Genomic DNA, 19,347 nt, shown 5'->3' on the forward strand with positions numbered 1-19,347 from the left:
TTTCTTTGAGTCATATATGTATGTACTCACACATACGTATATGTTTACCACAACAGAAACTAAAACTGAGACGTATTTAAGTACTTATTGAGTCGTTTAGAGCCAACCTCAGACGCAGTGCATCCCAACATAAACTGCATCTTGCATGAAACACGGTTTCTAAAGCAGCTCAACTCAGAGAGTAGAATTACACCGTTCTACATTTTTGCAAATCTCTTTAATGTCCGGCTTAATAAAAGACAGCTGGGTTTCAGACCTACTTCTGCATTCAATTTGTTATGATGCATTACTCTGGTTGAAAGACATGAAGAAATGTGGCCTCACACAGACACAGTTGTGCCTAGGTATCCTCAGGAGACTAGTCCCAGGGACCCCCACCGCCACTGCCACCAGGCATGCTCAAGTCCCTTATGCAAGATGGCACAGCCTGTACACATCCCCTCCAGGTACTCTACATCACCTCTAGACGACTTATAAGACCTAACACAGTGTGCATATTGTGCAGTTTTCCTATTAAATTATTTGGGTAACAATGATGAGAGGTTTGGTACAGATGCAATGTGTTTAACGTACTTCCAGTCTGTACTTGGTTAAACCTTTAACTATGAATCCTGCAGAAGCAGGGTGCCAGTGGTCTAAGCAATCGGAAGCTGCAAATCTTGACAGTCTTTCCATGTAATTGTGCCTATGTCCTCTTCCACATTGTATCTCAGATCAACAAGCAGTCATTTATAAGGCTTCTTGCATCACTGCCTCTGAGTCACATAATGAACTTTTCATACTCCAATACATTAAAATCCATTGCATTCTTCCAAAATCCTGAATCATTTTAAAGTGAAATATAGTAACTTTATGAATAAGCTGAGGATTCTGGCATAAGCCACTCTAACCAAGTGACCAAGATTAACATCACCAAGGAGTAAGTACCCTCAACAACATACACTCGAGCTGATGCCCAGAAAGGGGCATGGGAGCTCCGTGGCATCGTTCCCAGTCCAGCACTATTCCAGCATGGCTGTGAGACAACAACAGACAAACCCAAACTGAAGTGCAGCAGCCAGTACTTTTCTAAAGGGTCAAAATCGTTAAAGGAACGAAGACCAGTCACAGACTAGAGGGATCCAAGGAAACAGGAAACCAAAGGCAACACGAAAACCTGCATGGATCCTGGAACCAAAAAAGGTATTTGGATAAACAAATAAATACTAGTAAAGTCCAAATAAATGGAGTACTTTTAGAATATTAATGTAATAATATCATAGTTTTTTAAGTATAGTTTTTTTAGTATAGTTTTGACCACCGTTCTGTGGTTATGTTATCATAAGGCAAACCCAAGTGAAGAACACAGAAGACTTCCGTGTTATCTATGTAACTCTTTTGCTAGATCTAAAATTATCTAAAAATATAAAGGTTTTAAGAATCAACTGCTCTGTCCTGTACTCTAAATATGAAGGATGTTTTGATTCATGTATCAGGCACCGATTTGGAAAACAATAGTCTGCTGACTTTTATAGGATTTCCAGATAAGACATCTCATTGTTCTGTGTATTTAAAGTCATGTGATCACAGCATCTCCATTAATCCTGTCAGAAAGTAGTTAACTACCATGACACTGTCACGGCCATGGTGATAGACACAACTTCTCCAAATTGTGAATTCTGGTTGAATAAGATCTTATCATTGGCAACAAATATCACCAGCAGTTTTCCTTCCAATAAAAGGCTCACTTTGTACTTAGTCAAAACTGTCTGTAAAGTCTGGAGGACCAGTTTGTCCAGTGTTCCTTCATTTTCCTTCAGGGAAATGGTGGCCCATGAAAGACAGACCAGTTCAACTTACAACTCAAACAGCTACGCAGCGGCTCTTCCCGAGGACGCCGCTGCCCACTAACATGAATTTGGAGGTTTCTATAGCTTCGTTTTCAACATAAATGAAACTGGAAATTATTTATGCAAATGTGTGTTAGTAAGGCAGTGCCCTGATTCCTCTGAGGCGGCAGCAGCTTTATTTAACTCTTTTAATGCTATCAAACCCTTAAAAGTTAGCCTGGTTTGAGAGAGCTTAACCTCACTAGAAAACTATGTTGACCTCACAGATCCTCTGGAAAAGTCTCACACTCATGATCATACTTGTTTGAACCACTAGTTTGCAGAATTCATCTACCTGTCAAGGCCAGTCTCGACCAGAGGGTAGAGAAGTACTGTCTAAATAAAATACCCTAATAAAAGCAATTTAAGAAAGAGGCTTAAATCTAACGGCTTAAAGTTCAAGGAGACGCAGTCCATCCTGGTGGCAGGAGCAGGAAGGAGGACAACTGGTTTCATCCATACCAGAAAAAGAGTGAAAAGGAAACAGAGCTGGGATGAGAACCCCAAGACTCACCCCCAGTGACTCATCCACGTCTCAGTGCCTCACAAACGCCACAAGTGACACCAAGAGCTGGGGCCATTTCACATTCAAACTACAACAATTACTTCCTTTAATAAACGTGTAACAATCTAACAGTCATTGTTCACCTGGATAAAGTCTTTAAACACTCACACTCAGAAGGTAAAATCCTTATGAAATCTTTTGAGAAACTTCACTGGGGTGATTATACTCAAGCAAAATTTCACCGAAAATCAGAGGACCTGACAAACACGTGACACTCAATATTTGGATGCTGAGATTGCGCCTAACTCTGACTTTTAGTCCAAAGCAACAAGGATTCTCACTTTAACCACGGAGAAGAGATATGATTCTCAGAAGGCCTAGTCCTGAGTCTCAGCTAGACACATATTCCTTACGGTGCACAGTGAGTCTGAAGTTCCCATAGCCTAGAGCAAAGTCATCCAGACCAACTTACTTTAGCAACTGGCCTTAGTTACCTGTTCCTGAATGCTCAGGCTCCTTCTAGTCATGGGGGATGTTCATTGCCATCATTATTAATGAAGATGCTTGCAGAGGGCGAAATTACAGCTCTAAGTTATGTCCCTGTTCATACCTGAACACACTGAAGTCTTCAAGATAAACTGTTGATGGCTAGGAGTGTGGCTCAATGGTAGAGGACATGCTTAGTATACATGAGACACTGGAGGGAATTCCTAGCACACACAAAAGAAAATGAAAAATACCTACCAAAACTACAAACGTAGAGCAGATTTTAAAAACTAGAAAAGAATGCGAGGGTGTACCACGTTTATGAAGAGCAAAACAAAAATGACAAGCTGCAGACTCCCAGCAATTCTTGTTTCCTCTCTCTCAACCTGGACCCTTCCCCCACTTCTATGTATTTAAATGCAAATAACCATGGTTATTTTCTAAAACAGCTAAGTTGAAGTCTTTAAAAATGATGAAATAAAACTCAAGTACTAGCCTAGCATCATCTCACAGCTTCACTGGGATATGCCAGTCACTGGCATCACTTTCCCAGAGTAGAAGTGTAGAACCTCTTCCAAAGAGAGTTCCTGAACTGGAGAACCTCTTCATGATCCTGCACAGCTCTGACAGCTTCAGTCTCATCAGGCTCCATGAAGTGGTCTGGGGGCTCCTGGGGCCTCTTCCCCATGTTCTCAGGACACTGGGCCTCCAAGTGAGCACCAAACACACAGCTTCCTCCACCAGCACCCTCTCTGGAGGACTCCTGAAAACACTTTCCAATAGATTCCAAACTGAGCAGTCAACAGATCTTCTTGTGCCTTCCTTGAGTTCAGGAAGATCTGACAATATCATGAAATGGCTCAGCACCGATCTCTGAAAGTTTTCACTAGAATTCTTTTCTTTTGAATCATGTTAATAAAGTGCAATTTGGTCTGGCGTTTGTAGCCACTTATTCACTTGGCCGCCCAAGTACAGAAGGATGGAGGTCAGTGGAAGTTAGGGCCAGGCCTGGGTCTTGGAATATTTCTGAAGGCTGTTTTTACACTGGCCACGGCAGCCCTCTTATGCTTGGCTCTTAGATAAGAAGCGAATTCTTCCTGCTTTCCTCTACAGCACTCCCTCAGAAGCAACAGAAACCGGTGATCACTGGAAAGGCCTCAGATCCTCTCATCTTTAAGGAACCTCGAGCACCACTACTGACTCACAAGTCATCTGGTGGAGCTAAGTCTAGGGACTATGATCTGTAAGGTACACCCTCAAAAGAAAAAGAGCACCAGTCTGTTTCCCCCTCCCCTTATACTGCCTACACTGAGCGTCCACTGGGACACAGAATTTCAAATTGAGGGGCTTTTCATTTTTTTCAAGCTTTTATTTTCCTAATGCACTAGGAATTCATATTTTTCATTCTTTCTGCTTACCCCCTTTAAACAGGATTATTAACATGTTGAGTGTTCTCTTGGGGGCAGGTATTTTTGGTAAGACTGCAGACCAAGGACAGAGACTCAGGCATGTCTATAAGTGTCCTAAACCCCAAGCCCCCAAAAGCCAAAACTTGATGCCTTTGAACATTTAATACTCAGGACCTGGACCAATCCAACTGCAGCTCCCACCCCATTCTCTGAGAGGCTGTTTTGGGAAGTATTTATTTAGTTAATGAATATTTAGTTAGTTAGTAAATATTAAGCGATTGTATTTCTCTCACTAAACAAAGCACACACAGCTTCCCAAGGGTGTCCTTTGCACACTCTGGGTCTTTCAGGGGCCACAGAAGCTCTGTCACCGTGGAGCCTGGAATAGAAAACTGACAATTCAGGGAAGAATAAGGCCAAGAGTACTTCTCCACAAAGAACAGCTACACCCCTCTTGGCCCAACTCCAAGAGGCAATTGAGCCTGGAAGGTCGGGGCTAATCTCTGCCAACCCTCTCTGCAGGCTTTGGGTTTTCCAGCATGTGCTTTGCAAATAATCTAACAATTAATTAGTGCTTTTGAATCTGTCCCCTATCATTAACAAACCACTGCTAGACAGCCTTTGATAGCGTCCTCTAGAGCTAATTAAGCCTGGCAAACACAGGAGGCAGGATTGTAGGGCGCCCACCAGAGCTACACTGAGACCCAGAGCTGTTCCTGCCAACAACCAAGGTAGGTGCTGGGATCAGGCCCTGCTCTCCAATTATATCACTAACAAGCCTAAAAGTCAAACAATTTTTTCCTGTTTGACATTGTTTCTAGGGCATATCCCCATCCTCTCTCCACACTCACCCCCAAAAAAGTACTTTAAGAGAATAAAAATACAGTCTCTTTCTCCCCCTTTGTCTCTCCCCCTCTCTTAATTCCCTTCTCCTATTCAAAGAATCCTGCACAATCCAAGATGTCCCCCTCCCATAAGCTCAGTCATGTGGGGAGTTTTTCTAGTCTTCATGAGTTAAGGCCACTCCAAAGTGTAGCCTGCTCCATATGCACAGCCAACAAGATAAACACGTGGGGGGGGGGGGGGGCTAGAAAAATGGGGGGAGCTACCTAGGGCAAAAAGAGAAAATACCACAGCATTCCTCTGAACTTTCCTAGTTCAGTCTCGAAAACAGAAAGACTGCCTTCTGAGGCTGCAGCAAGCTCAGGGTACAGGTCTTTTAATGCCAGGGATGAGTTTAAGAGAGCAAATTAGAAAGAATCCTCCTCCTCACAGGCTCACCTCTGAATGACAAGAATTACAGAATTGTCACCATTCATTTAAGGAGCAGATCACTTCCCAAGGTCCCTCCATGTAGTAAGTGACCCTTGTTACCACTGTCGCTTAATGCAATTACTACGATTATCGAACAGTATCCCAGAGCATGATCCCCTGAGAGCATGCTCGTAGGACTGGGGAGATGGCTCAGGATTAAAGAACTAGCCACAGAAGTACACACACCAGAGTTCAGATCCCCAGAAGCCATGCAAATTCCATCCTCTGAAGGTAGAGGCAGGATTCACAAAACAAGCAGGATAGCAAGATTAGCCATATCAGTGAGCTCTGAATTTGATTGAGAGACCTGCCTCACTGAGCAAATTGGAAGCATGATCTCAGAGGTGGGTGATTCCTCATATCAACCTTCAGCTTCCACATGCATGCACACACTCACACATGCAAAACATGCATAAAGTCTCACACATTCAAAACATGCATACAGCCTCACACATTCAAAACATGTACGTACACCCTCACACATGCAAAACATGCACACACCCTCACACATGCAAAACATGCACACACCCTCACACATGCAAAACATGCACATACACCCTCACACATGCAAAACATGCACATACACCCTCACACATGCAAAACATGCATACACCCTCACACATGCAAAACATGCACATACACCCTCACACATGCAAAACATGCACATACACCCTCACACATGCAAAACATGCACGTGCACCCTCACACATGCAAAACATGCACGTGCACCCTCACACATGCAAAACATGCACATACACCCTCACACATGCAAAACATGCATGTACACCCACACACATTCAAAACATGCATGTACACCCACACATATTCGAAACATGCATATACACCCACACACATTCAAAACATGCATGTATACCCTCACACATTCAAAACATGTATACACTCTCACATGCAAAACATGCATACACCCACACACAAGCAAAACATGCATGCACACCCTCACACATGCAAAACATGCATATACTCATACACATTCAAAACATGCATAAATGCACACAAAAAAAACATGTTTATATACACACATACTTGCATACACATATGAACATGGAAAGAGAGAAAAATGCCCCTGATCATATTCTTTGGCTCAAACCCTCTAAGGGTTCTACCTCATGGGGTGGAGTATGTGTGTGTAGATGGGTAGATGATGGAAGGGGATCAATGGGTGGATGGGTGGGAAGTGGGGGCGGACTAGTGGATAGGTAGATGGATGGATGGATGGATGGATGGATGCATGGATGCATGGATGCATGGATGGACAGATATATGTGCTTTTGTACAATGGGTTTTGCACATTATATGTCTATAGTCTATTATTGAGCTACAAACCCAAATCCCAACTTTATTTTTTAATCAGTATTTTTGGGTGGTACTAGGATGAAATCTAGGGCCTAGTGGAATCTTGGCAAGCTCTTTCCAACTGAACTATTCTTCTCTTCCTCCTCCTCTCCTCTTCCTCCTCCTCCTTCTCCTGTTCTAGACAGAGTCTCATGAAGCCAACAATGACTTTGAAGTCCCTACATAGCCAAGAATGACCTTGAACTTCTAATCATCAACCCCTGACCTTGTGAGATCTGGGGTTACAGGCATGCACCACCATTCAGATTCATTTATTCAGTACTGGAGATTAAACCAGGGCTTTGTGCACACTAGGCAAGCACTCACCCCTCCAACTTAGCTTTAAATTGTTCTCCTCCCTTACCAAGTTCTATTCTCTTCGTCTTTGTCCAGTGGAGACTGGACCCACTAAAGAGGCATAATTATTGTTTCTGCTCTATTTCTCCCCACTCCAGACACGGTTCATAAGATCAAGTACTTTTGCCCTTTTTCCTCGTTATACCTCAATGCCTGGAATAGTGTCTTGAATACAGTAAGCACTCAATAACTGCTGGCTGAATAAAGCAATCAATTAGCAGTTTAAGAAGTTCAACTATGCGAAAAGAATATGGACAAAAGCGCCAATTCCTAAGTTCCCCCCTTTCTGGGCCTTAGAAGCCAGCAAAGTGCCCGAGACTTAGCAGGTTACTCACAATCTCTGGACAAGACCAGAAGTTTTATCTAAAATGCAGTGGGTATTTGAAAGTTTAAAGCAAATGCAAAATGATGAATGGTCCCTGCTTCCACTTGCAAAGGCACAGGGCCAGGTGGGGGCTAAGCAGCATTTGCTTCGCCACACAGTGTGTGTCAGTGCCAGAGTATCAAGGATCAGTTATCTAATTTCCTACATACACAACTGTGCCGAACTATAAACTTTTAGCAATTATACAGCTGTCTGGAAACATACAGATAACTCTGTCCTGTCGAAAATCACTCTTCATAAAACAGATTGCCATTGGTAACCTAAAATACTTCAAATAATCAGAAATCCAGAGCAGGGTAGCAACGATGCAGCCTAAGATACAGATGCAAAAGAGAAAGAATGCATTCTGCTGCCCAATCTGACATCAGACCTGTAGACAATCTCACTCGCTGTCCTGCTAACCATCCATCCTTCTTATTCTGTGTGTATATCTAGTTACCCAAATGAAAGAGCTGTTAGTAAACTGCCTTGCAAATACACACATACACACACACACACACACACACACAGCGCAGTACAAGAGAATCATTGAGAAATAACTACTCACTACCTCACCTGTATATGTGTGTGTGTGTGTGTGTGTGTGTGTGTGTGTGTGTGTGTGTGTGTGTGTTGTTTCTGTGTAAAAAAAAACTGAAAGGGAAGGAGAGAGGTGATATTTCATCACCTGTGGATATGTACAGTAACACAGACCAATGGCAAGCCATTGCAGCCACTCAGGTCTTTTTTTTAGAAACAATCATTTGCTCTTTAGAATAGATGGGTCATGGTAGGTAGGACAGTGAAATGACTCAGCATGTAAAGGAAGTTGCTTACCACGAAGCCTGAAGACCTGAGCTCAACCATCAGGACCCACATGGACTCCCCCTCAAGTGGACTTCTGACTTACACATGTGTGCTGTGCTGTGGTACACACACACACAAAACACAACACACTAAACAAATACAATTAAAAATAGAATAAGTACAAAATGTATCAACCTGGTGATGGCTCGTACTTCACTGAGAATAGACTTTCTCTACATATCAAAAAGGAATATTAAACACAAAAGTGAAGAATTGAAGACAAAAATAATTACAGGCTGTAATTATTAGTTACGTCTCTATTGCTGAGAAGAGACAATGTGGCCAAGGCAACTTAACAGAAGGGGGAGTTTATTCGAGGCTTACATTCCGTAGGATTAGGGGCCATGATCATCATGTCAAAAACATGGCAGCAGGCAAGGCACTGGAGCAGCAACTGAGACTCAAATCTTTACCCGAAAGCACAGAGAGACACTGGGCATGGTGTAGGCTTTTGAAACCTCAAAGCAAAGCCACACCTCCTAATCCTTCCCAAATAGTTCCACCAACTGGGGACCAAGTATCCAAATACATGAGCCTATGGGGGCCATTCTCATTGAAACCACCACAGAAACCAAATCAACTCCTGTGTCTCAAGACCTCAGGTTTGGCAAGAGAAGGTATTTCTCAATCTGTTTTGAACCTTTAAGGCTACAACACTTGATCCTTTTTGTTGCTGTTTTGGTGTGTGGGGGTGGGTATTGATGGCGGTGGTTGGTTAGATGATTGTCTGGTCCCCATTCTGAAATTCGTGGGCCATTAGTGCAAAACCCAGAGAACTTACAGGACAAAGAAAATGAGGCACAAGACACAGTGGAGTCCCCTCAGCCCTAAAAAGGAGGAAATCTTCTCAGCCCTACAGCACAGATAAACCCGGAGGTTGTTATGTTAAGCAAAATAAGCAAGACCATACAATCTCACTAATACACAGAATCTAAAGTGATCTAATTCATGGAAACAGAGTCAAACAGTGGTTGCCTGAGGCTGAGATGGGGATGGACTGTGGAGAGATTAGTCAAGTGATACAAAATCTCAGGAGGAAACGGTTTGAGAGCAACAAAGTATCACGGTGACTGCAGTCAGTGATAATGTACGGCAAGTGTGAACCGCTGAGCAAGGGGTGGGAGACTGCTCAGCGGGGGCGACTGAGGCTCTTGCTGCTCAATCTGATAATCGGAGTTTGATCTCTGGAACTCACCTGGTAGAGGAAAACCAACTCCTGCAAGTTGTCTCACACTCAACAGTGGCACGTGCGTGTGTGTATACACACACACACACACACACACACGCCACATTAATTCTTTTTAAATTGCTGAGAGTAAATTCTAAGTGTTCTTACCACACAAAGACAAAAGTGGTCAATATGGGGCCCAGTAGAGACGGCTCAGTGGGTAAATGTGCTTGCTGCCAAGCCTGACCATCTAAGTTTGATCTCCAGGTCCCACAGCATAGGAGGAGACTCCCACAAGCTGTCTCTGATCATCACACACCAACCAGGGCACACACACCACACACATAGACAAACACAGTAATACACAAAGTAGGACAGGTGATTTAAATATTAAATATGCCATCTCACAATGTAAACATACAATATACATATATTAAAGTGTCATATTGGGCCTCACAAATACATCAATTGTCAATTAAAAAACAAAATTTAAAAATTGAGTGTCAGTATCTTTGGGACAACATAAGAGAAACACTGTAAAGTTCGGGTTTCTTGTTTTTGTTGGTTTTTTTGTTTGTTTTGTTTTGGGGATGTTGAGGTGTTTTGGTTTTTGGTTTTGTTTTTTGTTTTTTGTTTTTTTTTTTTGCTTTGGTTTGGTTTGGTTTTTTGAGATAGTGTCACATAGTCAAGCCAGCCTTAGGCTTGAACTTGTCATATAGCTGAAGATGACCTTGAACATCCCACTCTTCTGCCTCTACCTCCCAAGGGCATGGAACTTTGATAGCTACTTCTCCACCTCTCTCACCATTAATTTATGAATTTGTTTCTCAGTGTAGCTGCACTTAACTTTCCTCACACTGGTCTTCTCATTTGTAATACGAGTTAAAATATTGGCCATGACAACAGCAGTGACAATGTTGAAAGCCAAGATCATGTGTTTTCTGTAAGGATTAAATGAACAGATCTATGACACCTGCCAAGGAAAGCATCGGGCTGCAGTTTGGGGAGGTGAGGTGCTGTGGGGGGGGGGGGGGGCAGGGGATGGGGTGGGGAAGGTGTCTCTGTAACACATGGTGCTCGAGGTTATCTGTGGAAGTGTGTTTGAGTTCTAGCTGGACCAAGAATTGAATCATCTCTCTAAATCACTCACTCACTCTAAACCCCAACATTCTCGCTCTAGAAATGAAGAGACTAAGACCCGCCCCCGAGGCCGCTGGGAGGTTCAGATGAAATGGGAGGTAGAGAAAGCATCTTGAAAAGGGCAGCTACAATAAGATGTAATTATTAGCTTAGACACTCTCCAAGCTGCCAGCTCAGCCCACTCCAAACTGAGTATTACCCAGCTAGCACCTCAGCCTGTCACCAGGACACAGGACTTCAAAGCTTCCTCAGCAGGGAAGCAGTTTAGATGAAAACCATCTCAGCTTCCTGTGGGCTGCACCTGGAATCCCAGGTGTATCCAAATGGAATGAGAAGAGCCATGTTTGATGGATAAAATGTGTGTGCAGGCTGTGGGCGAGCGTCCAACAGGACACACCTGGACACCACATCAAGACAGGAATGAAGAAGCCAGGCATCACCTCCCGCCCCCGGTGCTACAGCAGGGGAGTTCCTACAGAACTCACCTCAGCAGACCTGCTGACCTGGTACACCCGCCAGCAAATGCAACCAGGGCCATGTCTTCTAGCCAAGCTGACCTCCCTGAATCCCTTCTGCATGCCTTTTTCTCATTACTGGGACTCTGGAAACACACCCCTGATGGACACTGGCAGACCTCGGACGCAGCAGCTACTATTTTTTAGAGATGTGTAGTTTGTCTTTAAAGTGAAAACAGACTTAAGCCTGCAGTGGTAAGCATTAATTTTCAAGCTTCCTGCTTTCTTGATGTGAGATAGATTACAGGATCTCAGAAAAGGGTCCAGTCAACAGCCTACGGTGATTTCCAACCAAAAGGCACTCTGGTTCTTACATGGCACATCTTCCAAGAACAGAGCTCTCCCTCCCGTGATGCCATGTAATGCCAAGGAAGAAGAGTGAGGAGGAAAAGGATGGATGAGTTTTGTCACACCAGTGGGTAGCCTGGGTCATGGCTGCCTACCACCTGCCTGCTTCACCTTCCTCTTCCCCAACGAAAGCGAAGAGGGAAAGACTTCCACAGAAGGGCCTTCCAGACCCTGGGGTCAACACGCAAAATCCTGCTGTGCCTTAATGCTTGCCCCTCCCCCATGAGGTATACATACAACGTTACCACCCTCATCCTTCCACTCTCCAGCCCGTCCTGGCAAACGGCGACAAGGTCCTTTGTACAAAATGACAATGAATACAAGCTGCTCTGGTGCACATCCCTCCCTTCTAACCGAATGTCACACTGGTGGCTACTCACCCGTCACTTAATCCAGCTAAGAGTTCCATTCATCCCACACGTGGGCTCTTCTCCTGGGGGGCCCCAATAGGGCAGCAATGGTCTTCACTTAGAAGTCACAGGACTTTGCAGAAGTCATTAACTGAGTCTCAGTTTCTTATTTGTAAGATGATCGTGGGGCACACACACACACACACACACACACACACACACACACACACACACCCCAGCCTGTAGCCCTCCTACCTGGAAACTGTTTGTATTCTCAGCTGCATGGGGGAGGGGGGAGGGGGTGTGTGCTTAAATCCTTATTAAACAGGGTGTGCCTCTGACCTCAGAGGACTGAAAAAGAGTGAACCCAAAGTACAGAACAAAATCCAGAGCCTTGTTCTGATATTCAAGGTCCCCACAATCCGCTCCCTCCTCCTTTCCCAAGGGCCCTATCTCCCATCCCCATAAAGTTTTCCAAGTCTTCTCACCAGAAGAGAGAGACCATGCCCTGGGTGTCACTGTGCCAATGTTCCCACCTAGTCAGCCCTCTTCCCCTTCCTGATTCAGCGCAGCCTTCAGGACAGAGCAGGAGACGAGAGTCCCCAGGGGCTCTAGCCCACAAAGACTTCCTGCCCTGGGGGTTCCTCTGGGCATTCCTCACACACTGGTTTTTGTTGTTACTCTTAAGACAGGGTTTTGTGTATCCCAGGCTAGCCTAGAACCATGTAGCCAAGGATGACTTAACTCTCAATCACCCTGCCTTCATCTAGGATTGATTACAGATAATGCCTGGCTCTGAATACTCTTGTTATATGATTATATTCTAACTAGAATTCAAGCATTTGAGAGAAGCAATAAAGTGTATGTTCCTTTGCCAACTGCTGCTTCCTGCTGTGCTTGTACTCAGCAGAGACTGTGAGCAACATTTCAGAAGGACACAGATGTTTTACAGAATTAATATGCACTAAAAATGAGGGTATGGGTAGCTCAAGGAGAGCCCATCATCACTCCCTCAAATGCCTTTCAGGTGGTGTATGATGGATGGGGCACACCATTAATCCCAGCACTCAGGAGGCAGAGGCCAGCAGATCTCTTCGAGTTCAAGGCCAGCCTGCTCTACAGAGTGAGCTCTGAGCCAACCAGCGCTACAAAATAAGACTCTGTTTCAAAACAATTAACAACAAAAAGAAGCCAAAGCAAATGCCCTCAAAGTTCTCATAATACAGCGATGTACAGACTCCATCACCAATCCTAGAGTAATCGATGGCTGAGTCTTGCAAACTGTGTGCCCCGAGGAGATGACCCAACGCCCTGCAGTTCTGTTCTCTCATCTATAAACCAGGGATGATCAAAGTATTCACATTTCTTAGGGTTGCTCTGGAGATGAAATTACATTATGTAGGAAGCACTAGGGGTGGGGCCTAGCATAATTATAGTAATTACTCCATAAATTTTCATTATTATGATCTTCTTGGAGTTCAACTCAGCCAGAATACCCCAAAAAGCACTTTGTGAAGTAAGCTGAGTCTATGTGGAGAGCTAGGAAAAGGGCTGGGACGTGGCCCAGTCAGTGGGGTACTTGCTAGCACATAGGAGGTGCTGGGTTCCATCCCCAGCACCATATAAACTGGTCATAGAGACGCATGTCAGTATTTCCAGCACTCTAAAGGCAGAAGAAGGACGTCAGAAGTTCAAGGCCATCCTCAGCTACCACCGAACTTGAGGTCTGTCCGGGCTCTATGAGGGTGGAGAAGGGAGCCCCCATGTGTCAGCACAGGCGAGACCTATTTCTCCTCCATTCATTTGGCCCCATCTGGTTGTACAAAATGACACCATTAACAAACTTCTACACTTAAAAAGCCCCCTTAGGGGTTAGGGCTCAGTCAGTAAAATGCTCTTTTTCCAAGTTTGATGACCGGAGTTCAAGCTCCAGTCCACAGAACTCACATTTTAAAAAGCCGAGTGTGGTGGCACACACCTGTCACCCACCAGTATCAAGGAGGGTCAGAGGAGAGGCCCAGGCTCACATGGTTAGCCATCTAGCCTAGTTGGTGAGTTCTGGGCCAGTGAGAGGCCTGCCTCAGGAAAAAGTGCACAGAGCCTGAGAAGTGACTCCTGAAGCTGCACTCTGACCTGCACACACACATACATGTGCATGCACACTCGTGCACACACACCAGGCAAACAAAAGCTGTGTCTGCCCCTCTTACATGCCAGGTTCTGTACGAGCTGTGGTTCTACTGTATTTTCTACCTCTGCAAGGCTTTGGATATATCTGAGACTAAGTATGTGCTTCTCTTCCCTGGTGGCTTGGCAAGACCGATTCACTATGAACACTGTCAAGGCTGCACAAGCTACCATACTCCCCACTTTTCCCTGAAGCAACACTCATGCTTTCTGTCTGGCGTGTGTCCTCCATCAGTACCCCAGCCGCAGTTCCACACCTTATCACGGCAAGTGTGCTGTACCTCCCCCTCATGATCCATCTTAACGTTAAGATCCATTTTTGCTGGGCATGCCGGTATACACCTTGAATCCTGCCTGTGCTACATAGAGAGACCCTGTCTCAAAGAAACAAGAGAAAGAGAAAGAAAAACAAAAAAGAAAGAAAGGAAAGGAAAGGAAAGGTCCATTTTAATGCGCACACTGAAAGGCAAATAGCTCTCCCATAATGACACAAAATGAAACTGCTGACAGCGACTCACACTAACAGAATGGACAGTTCAGGTTCATACACCGGTATTTAAAATAAAAACAACCCAAACTAACAACCCTCTTTCAAAATGTTTGCAATGGTGGGGGAGGGGGCATTCTGATCCCCAGTCTTACACGTCAATTTATGCCAACTGGCCTTCCCACAGTCTGTCTGCAAACAGCCCCCGTCTGTCTGCAAAGCCTCTGTGATCAGATGCTATCTTGCATCCACCACACAAGATGTAAAATGTAATATCTGGATCCTCCATCCCCCAGCTACACAACTCTGTGTAGATGAACTATGTGTCTCCATCTCTCACTTTATCTCCGACAAAATGTCACAAATAATTACACCTCAGAGTTTTGATTACATGAGCTTATTAAATTAAAACGTTCTTACTCATTTTTATATACTCCAATCATTTAGCCCAGAGGCTGGCTGTAGGACATATTTAAGTCAGCGCTGTTCTTGTTGAGAACTGCCAGTTTCCAGAACTGAGCCAATGAATTGCTTTTGTACAGCTCACTGCAGAACATAACTGAGCAAATGATGACAAATGGAGCAAATTAACCTTCCGAATTTGTCACACGGCCTTGACATGAGACACTACGATGCTGGCATGCAGGATGATATTCCTAGCGCAGTCATTTGGTCCCCCAAGCTCCACCCTTATACTCTGACGGTCTCTGGGAAACACAAAGTACTACTACTCTCCACGCCACTTTTTTCCACCTCCAGCACTGGAGATGGCACTGTGGGCCTCACACGGGCAAGACAAGCACTCCAAGCCACCTCTCAGACCTCTCTCCACTTCTTAAGGAGTTCTTATTAACGTATCTGAAACAGCTGAAACTAAATGCTCCCTCCCCCAAATCTCATTGATAGGAGTGCTACCGCTATATAGAAGATCGATTTGTTTTACAAGACAATTCTTTGAAAAGAATAAAAAGAACCACAGAATTCTTATTTTGCCATTATCTATGCATGTAACAAAGTCAACTGGGGCTCTGTCTGCCTGCCTCAGCAGAGGCTAGCTGGGTCTCCATGTCATGACATTAGAATGTCTAGCCCCAGTCAGGTAAGCTACAACATAGGCAAACACATTCCGTATCTGGATGCTAGTCAAATATTTTATTTGCCTAAATAACATAAATATTCATATTTTACAACAAGATAACATGGCCTAAATATTTCTAACCAAAGAGACTGAGTAGGGAAAGAAAACAGGCATTCAAGCATGCGATTCAAAACGAGCATTACCTGCAGCAGCCAACCAGCTCGTCAGGGCAAGCATGGCGATCACGTGATGGGCTGTCGCTGCCATTTCTCCAAAAGGGGGTCCCCTCCAGTCACGGCAGCTTTTGGTTTTTCAGCTCGAAGGTGAACTTAGCAAGTCAGAAGCGGCCTTAAAATCCCTCTCTGCAAGTTTCAAATTGCCTATAAAAATAAACAAATTTCAGTTAATTGTTGAAATTTTACAAATGAGCACACATTAAATGTTAAAAGTTAAATGGAGACTTTCTGAAAAGTACTAAAGAGAAACAATTTGTCATGAAAAATACCAGGACAGCACTCAGGCAAATTAGGGTGGGGATGGTAACTGTTTAACAAGGACTTTCACAGAAAATAGTTTTGAAAGTGACATGCTTATTCTTGACATGCTAAATATTTGGGGAGTTGAAGGGGATTGTTTGAGAGAGTCTATGTTTCCCAGGTTAGCCCAGCACTCTTGGGTTCAAAAGTCCCTCCTGTTTCAGCCTCTCTCAATGGCTAGCATCACAGGCATGTATGTACCAGCACACTCAAGTAGATCTTCACAGACACGCCGGGTCACCTGTCACAGCAGCAGTTACACCGCACAACTGGAGCAGTCAGTGACACTGGACATGCAGCTCGGAGTGCCTGCTCTGTCTAGAGCTCTGCTGGGGCTTTATTATCGTTGCTTTTGTGGTGTGTGTGTGTGTGTGTGTGTATGTGTGTGCAAGGGTGTGTGTGTATGTGTGTGCATGTGCGTGTGTGTGTGTGCATGTGTGTGTGCGTGCGTACGTGCATGCGTGTGTGTGTGTGCGCGTGTGTGTGTGTGTGTGTGTGTGTGTGTGTGTGTGTGTGTATGTGTTATTTGATTGAGACAAGGTCTCACTGTGTAGTCTGGGCAGTTATAAAAAACAGGCTGGGCCACAAACTCACAGAGATTCACCAGCCTCTGCCTCCTAAGTTCTGGAATTAAAAGGTGTGTGCCATCATGCCCAAGTTGAATTTTGTGATTTTTATATGTATGTTTTGGGGGATTCGTTTTTTAGTTTGAGAGAGAGACAGAGACAGAGACAGAGAGAGACAGAAACAGAGACACAGAGACATCGAGCAAGCATCACCTTAGAAAAGTGGCTCACAGATTATAAGCAATCAATCAATGTTAGCTACTTTGATCACTGCTCCATTCTCTTTAATGTCTTCTCCCTGATAAACTGAAAAGATCAGGGTGTGATCATTTACGTAATTCTTAGCTACTTCCCAGCCAGTTTTGTTTATTGCATCGGGGAGAACCTAAGGTCAAGAGCAGGACCACTGAGAGAAAAGTGACCAGTGAAGCTGAGATAAAGGCCTAGTGAGCGGCACGATGCTAAGTCAGAAAACTGATTGAAAAGCCGCGGAACTGACTTCAACTCCCCCTTAAAGCCTCACATTATCACCATTATTCCACGATGCATCAGATAAATGGAAATATTTCTTAACTTAGGAACTGGATAACAAAGAGACTTCATCTCAGTTTTTCCTCTTTGAAAAACTAGATTTCCTAGATGAGTTAATTAATAAAGAAAAAATTTCTCTCAAAGGATACATTTCAACAAATACTAACAGCAATTTTAATAAAGCAAAATCCATAAGAAGCACCCAGAAGATGGCTGACACGAGGATTTTTATGGAGCAAATGGCCACAGGAGGCACAGGGCTCACGTCACCCCTGCCCATATCTGCGCCCGCGTTAACCCGGAGCTTACACCAGCTCTGAAGGAACCCGTGGAAAGAAAGGCAAGTGGATCTATTAAAAATGCGGACTGCAAATTGCTGACAAGAATATTGGGCAATTATATAACTATTATATAATCGAGCCAAGCTAAACAGTTTGATGCCCAAAGGCAAACCACAGCAAGTTCATACCGGATTTCAAGACATCGCTGAGGAAGTCCAAGACAAGTTGGAACTCCACACAGCTGTGGTGAACAAGGAGGGAGCTTCTTTGAGATGAAGTCCCTCTAGCAGGACTTGCTCAAAAGGAGAGCACACTGCAGAGGGCTTTTGTCTAATCTCCCCAGTGTGGTGACAGAGTTCTAGGACACAGGAGAGTAGGTAGGGGATCACACGGGGCCCACCTGGCTGATCTCCACCCAACACTCAGCAGAATGCTGGGTGGAGCCAGGCTTCCAAAAGTTGAGGCTTTGAGATCAAATCAGAAAACACAAGCTCCTCTGTTCTGTGAGGTTGTCATCCGCATCTAGCAAAGACCAGGGGCTGCTGACCCTCCCTGACATCATCTAATCTCCTTGGGCACATGAGCCATATGAATACATGAACAGGTCCACGGAGGTCCTGGAACAATGTGGAGGCTACTAGAAAGTGATCCCTTTGCTCGCCATTCAACGCTTCAAAGCGGTGTGCTCCACTGAGAGGGAAGGAGAGTGGTTAGCACCTCAACCGAACAGAAGAAAATAGGGAGAGGGAGTCCCAGGTTAAAAACACAGAAGAATGTGCCGCTAAGTCTGTTGATCTCAGAGTGTGCTGTGTTTACTTCAGAGGCCATTCATCTGAGCTGGCTGCTGCACATTCCTGGGATCCAGCAAAGCACGTGGGTAAATACAGGGATTAGCTGGGGAAAACCTCCTCAACCGAATCCTTGACAACAGTGTGGTTTGAAACCCAGGTTTGAAAGGAGCTGCTCAGAAAAACCCTGCTCTGGGCTGAGGAGTGTGTGTGTGTGTGTGTGTGTGTGTGTGTGTGTGTGACTGTGTGGTGTATATATGTATTTGTGAGTGTTGGTGTGTATCTGTGTGTCTTGTGTCTGTGTTTGGTGTGTGTGAGTTTGTGTGTATGTGTGATGTATGAGTATGTGTGTGTGAGAGTGTGTAGTGTATATATGTGTTTGTGTGTATTAGTGTTTATGTGTGTGTCTCTGTGTGTACACAGGTTCACACCTGATACAGCACTCACTCATGCAGCAGAGGACACTTTCAGGACTTGGTGCTCTTCTACCGTGGGTCCCAGGGATTGAGCCATGAGACTGAGTTAGTGAGTGGAATAAAAACTGTCATGGGTGCCATGGGACGTTACTCAGTTGGTAGAATGCTTGTCCACTACACATAACGTCCTACACTCCATCCACAGTAACACACACAGCGGGCATGGTGGTTCATGCCTGAAATCACAACACTCCAGAGGCAGAAGGGTCAAGAAACTCAAGGTCAATCCCCGGAACCCTCAGTGAGAGGAGAGCTGATTCATGAAAATTGTCATCTAATCTTCCACTTGAGTGTCACAGCACACCCATGACCATGGTCATGAGCGCGCGCGCGCACACACACACACACACACACACACACACACACACACACA

The 19,347-nt window shown here is 44.6% G+C and overlaps 1 protein-coding gene across 1 annotated transcript in view; it reads right to left on the reverse strand.

The window, feature by feature from the left end:
* Tgfbr3 (transforming growth factor beta receptor 3) overlaps positions 1–19,347 on the reverse strand; it is a 186,426-nt gene that overhangs the window by 148,878 nt on the left and 18,201 nt on the right. The window contains exon 2 of the mRNA XM_052735668.1: positions 16,000–16,176. Coding sequence (XP_052591628.1) covers positions 16,000–16,063 — 64 coding nt within the window. The 5' untranslated portion in view covers positions 16,064–16,176. The remainder of the gene's footprint in view (positions 1–15,999; positions 16,177–19,347) is intronic.

Source organism: Peromyscus californicus, unplaced genomic scaffold (assembly GCF_007827085.1).
Source record: "Peromyscus californicus insignis strain IS unplaced genomic scaffold, ASM782708v3 Scaffold_13__1_contigs__length_99412109, whole genome shotgun sequence".
Classification (NCBI taxonomy): domain Eukaryota; kingdom Metazoa; phylum Chordata; class Mammalia; order Rodentia; family Cricetidae; genus Peromyscus; species Peromyscus californicus.